The sequence below is a fragment of the Ornithodoros turicata genome, chromosome 7, assembly GCF_037126465.1.
Source record: "Ornithodoros turicata isolate Travis chromosome 7, ASM3712646v1, whole genome shotgun sequence".
Classification (NCBI taxonomy): domain Eukaryota; kingdom Metazoa; phylum Arthropoda; class Arachnida; order Ixodida; family Argasidae; genus Ornithodoros; species Ornithodoros turicata.
Window position 1 is genome coordinate 29,777,029 of NC_088207.1, and position 15,362 is coordinate 29,792,390.

Consider the following 15,362-nt stretch of genomic DNA (forward strand, 5'->3'; position numbering starts at 1 on the left):
GAGCACTATGGTACCGTAAAGTTATCTGGGTCCCTTCGACACATTCAGTAGCTCTTCTACTTGCTGACAATACACACAAACGACAGGGAAATGTCGGTACTGTGACAGAACCTTGAAGATTCTCTAGTTCTGCGTTACTATTGCATTCATCCCTACAAACAGCGGCAACTTAACACCTGGGAACATTCATAGCAAACTTTGCCTCTAGCTACACTGTTAAAACAGAACTTCACCACATAGCACGCTCCTAACCAACCATCATACTGAATGGTATCATTCTGTGTCATGATTTGTCCAAAACAGGGGGGAGGCGCCTATCTGGGACAAGATAATCTGTCCCAGATAGGCGCGTCCCGCCTGTTTTGAACAAATCATGACACAGAATGATATCATTCAGTATGATGGTTGGTTAGGAGCGTGCTATGTGGTGAAGTTCTGTTTTAACAGTGTACTGTTCATGGGTTCCTCATGTTTCATGTACGGACGTGTCCCACACTCTTAAAAATGAACTTCACCGCATAGCACGCTCCTAGCCAACCATAATCTCGAATGATATCGTTATCTGCCTTGATTTGTTGAAAACGGGAGGCGTACGCCTTTTTTGTGACACTTATGCTGTTCATAATTGTCACAGAAAAGGCGTACGCGTCCCGTTTTCAACAAATCGGGACAGATAACGATAGCATTTGAGATGATGGTTGGTTAGAAGCGTGCTATGCGGTGAAGTTCATTTTTAAGAGTGCATAATTTCGTGTCAATCTAATTGCTATGTCGAAAAACGCACCGCGGTTAATATATGAGTTTGTCGTTCTGTACATTTCACACCGTTAGCACGGGTAACGCATGCGCGGTATAGCACTCTTGTACATACTGTGCCGGTCATGTGACATCGTGCTTCGTCTCAGTGTTGTAGAGTTGTTCCTACTGTTCTGTGAGCTCTGTTTTCACCCGTACGGTTGTACAGACCTGATCCTTTTATAACGTTTACATTAAAGATTTTTAACGGCTTTGTGTGGTGTATCTTATGCGCGGCTTGCCAACGAGGAGTCCGCTTGCAGAGTATTAGCAGCTCTAGCTCTGCTACTGCCCCCCCCCCCCCTTGACAATGGTGTATGATTTGGATGGATACAATAAACAACAACAACAGCGCAGAAAAGTATTCTTCAAATAGAACTTCGCAGCATAACATGCGTCTATAGGCAACCGCCATTGTAGAGATGAGCGCGGATGAGATTGACAGTATCTGCGCACGTGAGATCCGCGTCCGCACCGGGGGGGGGGGGGGGGGTAATGGCAGCATCGGCTCGCCGTTGTTGGCCGCACACGAGTGACATCGTCACGACGAAAACCTCCTCTCCATGACGAAAACCTCATGTTACAGACGTTCAGGATACGCTCTAAAAACAGAAATTTACCGCACAGCACGTTCTGGAACCAGAAGGGGGCGTATGCCTTTTTTGACAGTTATCATATAAGTAATACCCAAACTGACGCTAAAAAGGCGTACGTCCCCCTCTCTTATCGAATCAGAAGAGATAATCATATCACTCGTGACAAACCCGGTTTGCGCACAGTGTGCAGCGCGGCGAAGTTGCATTTTTAGAATGTACAAGCCTTCCCAGGAAGTCACGCCGTCTGCAGTTGTCCAATTGTTAGAGGCTCAGCAGTTAATGAACGAATAGTGGCAGTTGAAGGCACATCAATGCAAGCGGTGGCACACTTGGACACCATTTTGGATTCACTGCTTCCTCTCAATTATCGTTCCTCCTAAGGGTCGTCGGCAGAGGCACTAATGCATATTTGCGGATAGAAATGCGGATACCCCGGGCACCGAAGAGGCGCGCGGTGTTATCCGCGTTTGCTCGGATCCGCCGATATGACTGCGCACACCTGTAACCATCATCTCGAATGATATCATTCTCGTCCCTAATTTGTTGAAAACCAGAGCCGTTGAAAACAGGAGGCGTGCGCCCTCTTTTGACAGTCATGCAGTCCTGTTTTAAGAGTGTGCAAGCCCCCGCCATAAATTTGGTAGCGGCGCATTGTACAACTATTACGCTTAGACAATGGACCTTTTTCACATACGCGTCGTACCCTAGCGGCTCTCAAACAAACCATGCTCGGCGCGCGTCAAAACAAATTCATGTAGGTAGCACAAAGGACCAAAACCGGTCCGGAGTGGGGCCAACAAGCTCGCGCCATTCGCGCGGTCTTCCCGCTGGTCCCCACTTCTGTCGTCCCCATACTGCGCCATCTAGTGAAGACGGAAATAACCCTCCCCGCCGCCTCAAGGTCATACGCATGCGCATTGGCCATTGTGAAAAAAGGTCCATTAGACCCGTGCGAATAGTGGTTTGAAAAGCGAAGCGAATACGAAGCGAAGAGCTGCAAAATGGAACTGTTTGCACGTATAAGCGGAGTGGAAATAAAGTGCAAACGTACAGCAAACGTTAGCACAGAACAGACATATTTTAATTTGCAGCGGTATACAAGCGCCAAATCTCTGTCAATATGCATTCAGTAGGTGGTGCATTCGAGAATGAAGCATTCGGGGACGAAAGAGAGTGTTCCGCCACTTCGTTTTGACTTAAGCAAAGTGAGAGGACGAGTCTGCTAGTGCACCTAAGCAGTGTCTCCAGCGGTTTCGCTGTAGATTAATTGTTTGTCCTTGTGTGGTCTTTTTTCCGGCAGCTGTTCGAATATATTCGGCATGGAAGAGGCATTCGGTTCGATTCGCAATTCGAATACTGAAATTCGCATTCGCTTCGATATTCGGAAAATTGGACATTCTCTAGCCCTGCCATGCTGAGCAGAATTGATCCAGCGCTCGGTTTCCATTTCCTCGCTTTCCTCCTCTCTGACTTGTGCTGGCTGCAAAAGCGCTGAGTATGGGGCTGGCTCGAAAACGGCGTAGAGGAAGAGAATAAAAGGACGGCGGATTAGACTGTCCACGCATCTCTCTTATGTTCCAGAGCTTAACCCACGCTACCTTCATCGAAATTACACGGTACAGCAGGACATTTTCCCCTGTTTATAGTTATTCGCTGAAGACGACGCATATTGTAGATTCACGTGGCCACGCGAATCAGACTTCCGTGCCCGCATTACTACGTGCTCATGCTCATTTGGTTCCGATGTTACCGTGGTACGACGTCTAAACCAAAAAGAATCCGCATTGAAGAAATGGAGCAGAAGGAGGAGCAGAAGGAGGAGAAAGGCGCGGGCCCCTCATTGAGAGGTGGCGAAGCAAGCAAAATATCGTCGAACAGTCAACCGAATCTCCAGGCGACGACGTCATCTGCAGGCCCAACAGCCCAAGCATCTCACGATGGTGCGCAAGAGACGAATTCCGCTACTCAGGCAGCCACCAAAAGTAAGAAAGCCAGCAAACGGAAACCCAAGCGGAAGTCTAGAAAAGGTGTAAACGAGCCTAGGACAGATAGCGCGTCACAAGCCAGTGCTGCAGTAGTAGGAGAGAGTGCCACTGTTCCTGAACAAACCGTTTCAGAACAAATCGCTCCAGTGGTAGGTATTCCAGACCGTAGCCAACCGGAACAAACGGTTTCGGATCGATTCGCTCGTTCCGCGGGTGAATGTATTTCTGATCGCACCGTTAAAGGTTCAGTTACTGCGGATCGGACAAGCACCGAACAAGCTGTTTCCGCTCAGCTCTTGGCGGCTCCAAGTAGTCCAGGCAAGTTAGTTCCAAGTGAACCAGCATCAGGTACACCAACTTCACGTAAACCTCGCAAGCGTAAAAAACTTTTGAGTCAGGCAGCAGGCGAAAAAGATGTCAGCAGTACCTTTGTCGGTACCCTGCCCGAAGTTGAAAAGCACCCGCGTCAAACAACTTCGAGTCAAATGGTACGAAACGGGAATGCCGTGTATGAATCAGACCTTGCAACTACGAATTACGGTGACAGAGCAAGTCCAAAAGGAGAAGCTGACGAAATAAAGAAAGACAATGCAGCTGCCTCAGACAACGTTACAGGCTCTCCGCAGACACTGAGAGACATTCCGAAGGAAACTGCGGAAACTGTGCTCGCCACAGAACAGCACGAAGAAGCTGCCCAAGTTTATACGCGTCGGCCCTATGGAAAGGCGACTGTAGCAATTTTTAGCGATCCTGTGTTCTCGTGGACTCAGTGCCTCCTACTCGAAGCCTGCTGTATTTTAGTCATCGCATTCGCGTGTATTGCATTCCTGGTCACGCAGAACACGGAGGAAGACGACGTTCCACTATTCACTAAAGCATGTAAATCGCCGCCCTGTTCAGGAATAATTCGCATACTAGGTGAAATTAACGACACGTCGGAAGCGTGCGACGATTTTTACACCTCCGTGTGCAGTCGGCGTGACGTGACGGACGCCCTGGGAAGTCGCCTGGAGGCCATTAGAAGGACGCACGTCAGAGTGGGCGACGAGCTGCAGCGGGTAAACGTGCCACTAACCAACCGGTCACGAGTGCAGCGTCTGGCCGCTACGTACAAGAGTTGTTTCGCATACATGTCACGGACTGCTGAACTGTCTTTCATCCTTGTCGCCGCTGAGGTTATAAAAAAAATTTCGTCACAGACATCTCGAAAGGCAACGAGGTGAGCATAATCATATTTAGCAGTCTGTTGTGAATAGTCCGTTAGTAGTCCGTTGTGAAGAGAGAGGGGATGAACGCGAGCCGAAGCACGGTGTTAAAAGACAATGAAATCACACAAGAAGGACGTCAAAGGACGTCTACAGGACGGCAAGTCTAGCTTGCCATGACAACAGATTTGTTCGCTCCTCCAACAGCGTCGATTCGCGCCCCGAGGCCAAAGGACATAATCGCCTACTACAGTTAACATGTGCAGCTCATTTAAAGGAGCAATGAAAGGTTCCCCTCCACCAAAGTAAAGTATAGTAAAGGGTTTGGTTTGGTAGGGTTGCAGGAGGAATGAGTTTTTGCGCAAAATCAATGGTTGGTCGAAGTTGTCCTGTGAGGTGCGATAAATGTATGATCCGTACGTGCTCTAGAAAAAGGATGGGTGAGGTTGACGTCACTCTGACGCGATGGGTCTCGAGCATAGAGTGGCGATCGAGCTGCTCGATCGCCGCTGCCCGCTACTCCGCCCCTACGTCACATTGTGCTGCTTACGTAAATGTGTCCCTACGCCTCTACTCACAAGGCTGATTTTTCGGCGATTCTTTTTAAATTTAGGCAATAAAACAACGTTCAGCGAAAATATTTTGCGCAGTTTCTCCTGATAGGCTGTTTGATTAATTAAGCACGACGTCGAGCAATCCTAAATAACATTTCACTGCTCCTTTAACATGTTAACATTCCCCCTGATCCTGTCAGCCGTTGCACGATATTTCTGTAGTCGTGTTCAACCTAAGAACGGCATGTGTAAGCCCAGCCCTACTCTTGTTCCTATTGGCTACAATAGCCAGCCACGTCCCTGTACGCAGCGAGAATGAGTGCGCCAGGACGGCCAGGACCATGGCCAGGACCGAAACTATGGAAGCCCTGAATGCGGAACCTGCAGTAAGGGTTGGCAAACTACATTTCTTGCCGTTCTTAGGCACGGGCATAGATGCTTGTCTCGGGCGTGCAGATATTCCACACATTCTTTGTACCATTATCACGCAGGGAAGGAATCCTCGATATCTTCTGCGTGGACCTATTTGCTGAAGGGACTCCACAAGCTGTAGTCCGAATGGATGTCAACGCTTCTACTCTTCACATCTCCCCGCACCACTCACTTCAACGTCTACTGGGTGTCACGTCAAGCGAGCACCTTGCTCAGATATTGAGTCGGCTGTATGAGTTTAACCGACTGCCACGTCAGGACTTTGTGTCCGCAGCAGGCCTGGACGAAGTCGTTGCTGCGGAGCTAGGAAAATCCAGTGCGGATGGCTCAATGGACACTACTATCCAAAAGTTCATTTCTACCATGGAGCAACACACCAGCAGGCTTCAGCGTTGTACTGCTGAGGTGCTGAGCAAACGGGCGAACGTCGCCGTTACTGTGCATAATGCTACCATCATCAGGAACGTTCTCCAGGTGAGGGCGCATGCGCGGAGTGTAGAAACGTCAAATAAGCAGAGCTCTTGACAAACAGGCCGAACTCGTGTGCTACAACAAAAGTAGTGCCGAGGTAATTCGCAACTTGACCGAAAAATTAGAGGAGCAAGAAAAATAAAATAAAATGAAAAGTAATTATTCGAAAATATAGGGCGACCACGCAAATTTTCCGCTAAGCGGTTTCTTTGCCTTGCGCAGTTCAAATAGACCTCTACGCGAGAAACGTCATCATGACGTTGGCAGACAGACTGAAACCGAAACAAATCGCAAGGGGAGGGCTGGGTTCCACGAATGGGCACTTGTTCGCTGCCTCCTATAGACATCTACCTGTTTGTAAACAAATGACGTCATAATGTTCGACAGCGCCACGTGTTTGGTAGAGTTGAACTACGTTCAAAGCTAGTGGCGAACAAGGTCGCGCCCGAAAGCCACCGTCTTGAGGGGATTACGATGGTCTCTGAAAAGGACGCGACCCTCGGTCCTACTTTTCTTTCAATGGGAGGCAGCGAACAAATGCCCATTCGTGGAACCCAGCTCCCGCCTTCCGATCTGTTTTGGTTTCGGTGTGTCTACCAACGTCATGATGACGTTTCTCAGGTAGAGGTTTATTGAAAGAAAAGTAGGACCGAAGGTCGCGTAACTTTCAAGGACCATCGTAATCCCCTCAAGACCGTGGCTTTCGGGCGCGACCTTAAATTGTTCGCCCCTAGCTTCGAGCGTAGTTCAACTCTGCCAAACTGGTAGCGCTGTCGAACATTATTACGGCATTTGTTTACAGACAGGGAGAGGTCTATTACAAAAATGCCGTCAAACATTGGACTTTGGAGCTGCCGACTTTGGAGGCGCGTCACAACTGGAGGCGCGACACGATCCATTGCCGTGACGTCAGCGGAAAATGAGCGTTCATTTGCCACTGAAATTTTGTCCACTACGAGGACAGTGCGACGATGACCACATATCATCCTCTGGCTATATACTTTGATCCAGCTAATAGTTGACACCACGAGTCACCATATTTTCGTCGTCCACTTTAGCAGACGAAAACGAAAAAATAATGATGGGGCTGCCGCTGCTCCTTCAACCGGCTATTGGGTGGCAACATCGAGTTATGCTCAATACTGTTGCAAGCAAAACCCAGAATAATTAATTTGGTTTGATCATTATAATTCCTCGCTCATTGCTGCTTATTCAATGTGTGTCGTGCAGTAACGGGTAACATGAACCCTATAGAATGACGGTATACTCCACACACGTCTGCAGCAAACAATTCCAAATTACAGTCGTGCATTTCTTCGATATCGAATGATTTGTTGTTGTTTGGACATATGTCCAAAGGAGAAGGAACTTTCGTCCTTAGATGAGCTGTCTGCCCAGTTATTACGTATTATTATTTGTTTTTCTTTCCTATCGTTCCAGAAGATTACCCAATCTCCGATCGGAGGTCTCTACATGTACATCGTGGTCAGCATACGCGACGTGCTACCGTACTTCCGTGAAAGACAGACAAAAATGAGTCCAGACGAGAGCTTCACAGGAGAAGGTGTGCCCCGGCATGGAGAAGTGACGTTTCGGATGCTTTTAGCGAGCCAATGGAGGCAACCGTTGCAACTGTTTATGCAAAACAGCATTGGAGCCACATCTGCCCATGAACAAGCCTCCGGTATCCTGCAGCATGTCAGCAGGGAACTGCTGGACGCTGTTCACGTAGGTTACGACATAGTCATTGCACTCCCGCGACGTTCCCGGCCCACACCAAAGCAGTTTTTTTTCTCTCTCTCTCTCTTCTACTAGAATATTCAGTGTGGATGTCCCTCTTGTGAATAACCTACACGGTGAACTTAGATTCTTAAAAACGAACTCACCACATAGCGCGCTCCTAACCAACCATCAGCACGAATGACATCGTCCTGTGCTCCGATTTGTTGAAAACGGGAGGCGTTCGCCTTTTTGTGACACTTATGCGGAAATGTTTATTGTCACAAAAGGGCTTACCCCGTCCCCCCGCGCGCTTTCCACAAATCAAGAGTACACTCTGTACAATGGTTGGCCTTCAGAGGGCTATGTGGTGAAGTTCATTTTAAAGAGTGTACAGTGTTGTTGTTACCCACTCTCACACTTCACCGCATAGCACGCTCCAAGCCAACCATAATCTCGAATGACATCGTCCTGTATCCTGATCTGCTGGAAACGGCATTCGCCATGTTTGTGGCAATTATGAACTGCATAAGTGTCATAAAAAAGGCGCACGCCTCACGGTTTACACAAATCTGAGGCGAGAACAGTGTCATTCGAGATGATGGTTGGCTAGGAGCGGTCATTTTTAAGAGTGTATACACGGCTAAAGGGAGAGTATGGAGCTGTTTGCTTGATTATAGCATGTCTACATCCGCTTCGGGTTCCTAGTCAACTCCTAGCCGCGGCTCCTATAGCAGACAATGATCCCGAATAATGTCGTTGTTTCTCCTATGACATGTTCAAAACTGAAGGTATACGCCCTTTTCCGACACTTACGTAGTTATGTCACAGAAAGGCTTACGCCCCGCTTTTCCCACGGGTCAGGAGTGATAAAGGCATGTGGTTATGTGCAGTGGTTGGTCTTCAGGTTGTTATGTGGTGAAGTTCTGTTTTAGGAGTGTGCCTATATGGTCGTCACCCCTACTTTTCGCGAATTCAAAAATTTGCGAATGTTCGAGCACGAGTTCACATTTAAGGAACTATGCTGTAATCTCAAACTTTATTTCCATTCTTGCTTTTACAGGTTAGTAGCAAGCATTTGAGCTAACCTGCACTAGGCGAAATACAGCTTTTAATAAATGTGGTAGGACAATCTGACTTCCGTCGAAGTGAGCCAATCAACTCGCGAATTTTACCACCCACAATTCGCGAAATGTAGCGGCCGATTCGCAAAAAATTGTTTTCGCTAGGTTAAACGGTTTTACAGTAGCTTACTTCTTTCCCGCAATGACATATAAACTGATACTTTCAGGACTTGTCCTGGTTGACTCCTTCGGGCATTGCCGCAGTTACGGATAGGATACTCTCCGCGAAACAACCTCCTCCTATCGAAGACATCACTGTCACACCTTACACGCCCAACCGAGGTTTCCTGCTTTCCGACATATTGTCACGCCGTCTATCCGAACAGAGTGTCGCGCCTGCTGACTGCGAGATTTCTCCACATCTCATCATAAGTGCCGCACACCCCAGAAGCACGGTCTGCGTTACACCTTCTGCTGTGGGCCCACCCTTCTTCTACGATGACGTCCCTCTCGTGGTGAACTATGCAATTTTTGGGTCGCTGGTCGCGAGCGAATTGCTATTCGCTTCCTTCGGCGGTTTCAATAATATGACCAAATCCCATTTGGAACAACGTTTGGAGTGTTTTCGAAACCAGCAGTGGTCCAGGAACGAAGACGTTGCGGAAGACCGCATTCTTCCAGCGGTACTGCTTACGGTAGCCATGAATGCTGTTTATCGAGGAATCCTCAAATTTCGTGGCGACAAGAACGTGAATGTTTTCACGGGATTTGATAGAGCTTTCTTTGTTACGCGTTGCCTGACGATGTGCGACAACGGTGGGCCGTGGAATCTAACTATCCGTGACCTGTGTAACGTCCCCACGAAGAACAGCAAGGACTTTGTTCATGCTTTCAGGTGCAGACCAATGGACAATATGGTGCACAGTGGGATTTGTAGCCCTCACTGAGCGAACGATATCTAAATACTGAATGCAATAAATAAGTACGGACGTATTGTAATGATATCTGCAGCGACGCCCTCTCGATCTGATGGTGCGCCGTCGAACACTGGACCTTGGTCCACCTTGCCCTTCTTGGTCCACTTGAACGGATAGTGCTTCAAGATTTAGACTCACGGAGAATGGAGCAAGAAGGCAGTTACAATGAGTACTTCCAAGTATTTTCAGTCTACGTAATATTAGCAACAAAATGTTGCCCATGAAGCGGTCAGAAGGTGGAGCTGAAAAGCGTATTTGCTTATGTACATGCAAGGTGTCAAATAATGGTATGGGCCCCTGTTCTGAGCCTTTCAGACGACATACTGATACCATTTGTAATTGGCAGCTAACTCTGATCGTGGTAGGCGGAGAACATCTGATTTAATAGGGCGCGTTCCTCGTCCTCCGTACATGTCCATGTTGATGGTGTAGACATATCGCAGCAATTTAACGAGGGACACAACACAGAAGACAAGACACATCGTGTCTTTTCTTCTGAGTGTGTCCCTCCTTAAATTGCAGCGATATGTCTACACCATTATGTTACCCACTACCCCGTATATCTGCAGTGTTAATACCCATGTTAAACCATTCCGAAAATCCACCATGAGCATTGCGGTCTCCTGTCCCAGCCCACCATATAAAATTAAGTATAGCAGCAACACTATAGCAGAATACACGTACTGCAGCTAATAGCCGAGTTCAGAAAATCCCGGAATGCTTAGCGTCGCTTTGAACTGTGGGAGTTTACTAATACGAAAGAAACGAGTGAACTCAAAACTGTTCCGATTTCTCCCGTACCGGTCTGTTGAGTATGCCGGAAGGGGGCGGCACTGGAGGAACAGGAGCGAGCGAGCGGGTTTGCACGAGCAAATCGAATAAACAGTTCTTCAGTAGAATACGGTCGGCGTCAGCCTCCCCTATCCTTAACAATTGGTGCCGAAACCCGGGAGAAGATTGACATACATATATTCACCCATGGAGAAGCTTCGACGTAACCGAGCTGTCCTTCGTGGCGCCGTGACGCGGTGCCTGTCATCCGCTACCGAACTCCTGCAACAGCCGTCCGCGGCCCCGTCTGACTTGCAGGTAACCCTGGATGAACTTCTCGACAAGGACAGGACTCTTACCGCTTTGAATGACAAAGTCGCAGAGCTCATCGGCGACGACACCTACGAGCAAGAAATCAGCACCGCTCTCACATTACCACGAGAAAATTTGCCGTTGCGTAAGCCGGATTCGGTTCCTTCTGAGTTCTCGTCCCGCATCTAGCGCTGCAATGACTAGTACCGCTACCCAAGACCAATCAGGAGAGCACTCAGGCGAAGAGTCGGGTACCGCCAATGCCGCTCAGAACACTTCTGCGAGCAGCTCGCGCTCAGGAACGCAACGGGTTAATCTACCGAAACTCCAAAGTGCCCGTCTTCTCTGGTGAGCTCCGTGAATTGCAAAGGTTCTGGGAACACTTCGAAGCAACTATCCATAGACGTCCAGATCTCCCCGACACAGAGAAATTCGAATAACTCCAGACATACTTGAGTGGAAGGCGTGCAGTCGAGTGGATTCGCAACTACCCATGGCGGTGAGCGTGCTCACCGAGGTCCAGGTCCCCGACGTCACCCCCCCCCCCCCTTTGTACCGGTCCGTTGCTCACGACGTGCCAAGGCCAGCGAAAGCGAAATGTGAAGGATTATTCTTTGTTCCCCCTCTTAGCAAGCGCCCAGGATGCAACGCGTGCGCAAGGAGCACTGGGATTTTCTGAACTCAACTTTTTCGCCTATACAGCGACATTCCGATGATGACTGGGGAGTTTCATTGCCAGGGGCGATACTCTACCCAATTGCTGGTTGTGATGCGGGGAAGAGGAAATTTATACTATTGAACCGGTTCATGAACCAAACCGTTTAGAGTTAACCGGTTTGCACCGCTATTATTTGCCTTCCGTGGCTGAAGCGGGACTAAACCCTTATGGTCTAACCCGAACCTGGCTTGCCCACAGCTTGGAATACACTTCGAACAATATTACTTCTTTTTTTTTTTTTTCTGGCTGATATGAATGTACTACGTTCAGGAACTGTCGTCGTGCGAATTTTATGGGAAAATTAATTTACAAGAATGCGCGCCGCACAAAACAATGCGTCACGATCTCGCCCATGCGACTCCTGGCGTGTGTTAGCTACAACCAGAGCTGGCGAGAACAATAGGGCGAGACATGGGGCGGGTGAACTGCATGAAAGAAAAGAAGGCGCGCGCGTCTCACCATTGGACGAGCGACGTGATGTCACAGACTGGCAGCCGAGGAAAAGGGCTTTTCTGACCCGCGAGATTGAAAGCTCTCTGGCGCACCAGGATTGCGCAGCGCGCTTACTTTTGCCGCGAATATGTATCCCAATGCTTGAAATCATAATTTCTACTCCCCCTGACATGTTTTTTAATGCGTTGGGATTAGAGTCCTCGCTACGAAAGAATCGCGGTGTGGTCTGTCTGTAGCCATGGCGCGGCGCTCATGCGCGGTGAGTAGAGAGGGAAGGAGAGGGCGCGTGGAGAGCGTAGCGCGTCGGCAGTGCAGGCAGCTGTGGTGGTCGACAGGTTCAGCCGTGTCTGCGTGGGCGCGCCATGGATTATGAAAGCTGTGCGGAGGAGCGGCGGCGAAAGAAGGCTGAGGCCGCGAGACGGCGCCGCCAAGCTGAATCGGAGGAAGCCCGAAAGGCTCGTTTGGCTGCGGATGTTGTCTTGCGTTAGCGCTGTGTAGGGTCGTGTGAAGGATTGTGTAGCGTTTGTGAAGGGTCATTGAAGGGTTGTGTGGCGTCGTGAAGGGGAGTTCCCAAAGGGTTTTCAAGTCTTAATGCTAACGCATTTCTGTCAGATCCACCAATGGATGTGCATTCCATTCCATGAATTCCATTGATTCGATGAATGTCTTTTTTTCCCCCGAGATCTTCCATAGTCATTTAAATAAACACAAACATGAACATTGGACGTGCGAGCCGTGACCATGACCATGACGTTCCTCAGCCAATTAGGAGAATTTTTTTTGCTTTGTTAAAAACATCTTTCCTGTTAATGAGCGTTGGGCGGTTGCGGGGCAGTTGGATGTTATCTGTATGCTGTACTTACACTGTAGTGTGCAGATGCGAATACATACTTTCTTGTGCAGCGTACACCTTTGTACCTTATAGTTTGGACTGTGACGTGAGGCTCTTTCGTACCGAATTTGGCCAGTTTAATATTGTTTAGCCTCCGTGTTTTCGGTTCTAATTTGTTATTTGAGCGAAGCCAGCGAAGTGCGGTAGTTGCAATGAACAAAACAAGTTCCAACATTTTCAGTACGGTCGAAAGTCGAATAAAAGAGCTGCTTGTAAGGTTTAATATTCTTATAGCCTTTTCTTTTCTCTCGTATTTGTCGCCAAGGCCAAGAGCGCGACCGGAATTCGTTCACGTTACGCGTCATTATTGCAGGTTTTGATTTCACAGGGTGGTATCGTGATCCATGGTATCACGAGCATAACGTACATCGAACATCCATGTCTTGGTTAAAAGCGTCAAAGACACAGAAGGACAACACGCACACTGAGAGTTATTTCCTTTTAATTTTTGTTTTTACTAGCAACGACTTGTTTATTGATACTCTCGTCCTCTACGTGTTGTCTTTCTTTGTTTTTAGAGCTTTTAACCAAGATGCAGTAACCCAGTCGGACATATTCATCGTCAATATGTTACATGTTCCACCAAGACGCTCCCGTTGTCCTTCTGCGTGAGTGTAATGCTAACTGCATACAGTTAGGGTCTGACTTTTTCGAGTTAAATGTCTTCGTCGGACTCGGGGAGGGGGGAAAATCGGAAAATTCGGGGTGAGATTTTTTTAAAATTCCGTGTTAGCGCCGCGAAGCAACTGTGGCTATGAGCGGCGTACAGACGTGGACAGATGGAGAGAGGACAGCAGGAAGGAGTGGGGGACAGGGGAGGCGGGGGTGAAATCGGGTGCTATACTGACACAATCGGGTGTTATCAGGTTACTTTTTCTCTATCCAGCAAGTGGCCCGTAGTTTGAGGTGCACATGTTGATCAAACATGCATTCCTCGCGATTTATAGTCACAAACTCCACTAGTTTATTGTTGCACTCAGATAATATTTTCATCAGACGTGCGCACAGATTGCTACTAAATCGTGTCCGTGATACAACGTGATTAGAAGTCGGGGAGCAATCGTGTTTAACCCGATAAAGTCAGACCCCGCATATGATACGCGAATCTGGACCTTGTAAACGTAAAAAGCAGTACGAATTCGGGTTGGAAACATGACACACAGCATTGTGGTCATGACGAATAGAACCACGAAGAAACGTACACCGGCAGCCCAAATGTTGGAAATCCCGGTAGCTACCAGATGACGCCTGCAGACCTCCATGCGTGCACTCAAACTCTTCCCCCGCTGATAGCGGATCGGTCGAGCAGGTGCTCTGAATGGGCTTCCCATCTGCTCTACTTACCCCCCGGACATTTAAAAAGACGCCAGCTGGGCTGCAGCGGGGCTCTGACGACCTGTTTTGTGTTCCCCCAGCGGGCATTGTGTGCCCAAGTCAGCTTCCTCATGGTCACGCCGAACCAGGTGGAACGAAGGCGAGCTAGACCTGAGCCTAACCACGTGCATGATGAGTGATACATATGTTGGGTCTCACTTTTTCGGATTAAACCCGATTGTTCCCTTCTGAATCAGTTTCGCACCAATCAGGGTGAAACCCGATTTCTACCCGAATTCCACGTGTCACGTACACGATTTAGTAGCGATCTGCGTGCACGTCTGATGGAAATATTATCTGAGTGCAACAATAAACTATAGCGCACTTAATGTTACACCATGTGGTGTTTGTGACTATAAATTGCGAGGAATGCATGTTTGATCAGTATGTGCACCTCAAACTACGGGACGCTTGCTGGATACGTACGGGAAATACGGGTCCTAAACTGAGATGATGACACTGTTTTGTGGTTGTTGCGAAAAAATCTGTTCCTCAAAACCAAAATGCAGTAAAAGTATGCCAGTTGCGGTTATATACTTCGTTTCAAGGATGTAGTATATGGTTACAGTTATTATTTTCACATGTGACTTTCGTGACTATTTCCTTTTTTCAATCAATCATTGAAAAGTGACTACATATTACAACTAAAACACGAGCAAGCACGCCTGTTCTGCTCCGTGTTTGACACTGTACTGTCCGTATTTATATGGCTTTTGTAGCTATATCTGTACTTACGACAGGCTGCATTACACGCGTTACGTGTGATTTTCAACCAGTTCGTGACAAAAACAAATACAGGACAAATAAATGAAAAACGCCGCTGGGGCGTGGATGGCTTTATCTCTTACTCTTGACGCCATTGGTGCTGGTTCAGTCAAGACAGCCAATGGTAACAACGCTTTCTACCTTTCAACCATTCAACGTCTTTCTGGATTTCCCCCGGTTGTCTGGCGCGGAAACTAGCGTGGCGTCGCCCTTGGAATTTTTGCACCTCGCTATTGCTACCTGTAATTTCTGCCTCAGTATGTCGGATCCCGGTATCTG

The 15,362-nt window shown here is 48.2% G+C and overlaps 1 protein-coding gene across 1 annotated transcript; it reads left to right on the forward strand.

The window, feature by feature from the left end:
- The first annotated feature begins 3,101 nt into the window (after positions 1-3,101).
- On the forward strand, positions 3,102-9,815 carry LOC135399775 (uncharacterized). The gene is made up of 4 exons (XM_064631509.1): positions 3,102-4,595; positions 5,627-6,041; positions 7,479-7,766; positions 9,049-9,815. Exons 1-4 carry the CDS (start codon positions 3,118-3,120, stop codon positions 9,766-9,768), a joined length of 2,901 nt encoding a protein of 966 aa, XP_064487579.1. The 5' UTR covers positions 3,102-3,117; the 3' UTR covers positions 9,769-9,815.
- Positions 9,816-15,362: the final 5,547 nt, after the last annotated feature.

Coding starts and splice junctions, on each gene's coding strand:
- LOC135399775 (XM_064631509.1), top strand. CDS start 3,118: ATGCTCATTTGGTTCCGATGTTACCGTGGTACGACGTCTAAACCAAAA. Junction 6,042..7,478: donor TCATCAGGAACGTTCTCCAG/GTGAGGGCGCAT, acceptor CTATCGTTCCAG/AAGATTACCCAATCTCCGAT. Junction 7,767..9,048: donor AACTGCTGGACGCTGTTCAC/GTAGGTTACGAC, acceptor TGATACTTTCAG/GACTTGTCCTGGTTGACTCC.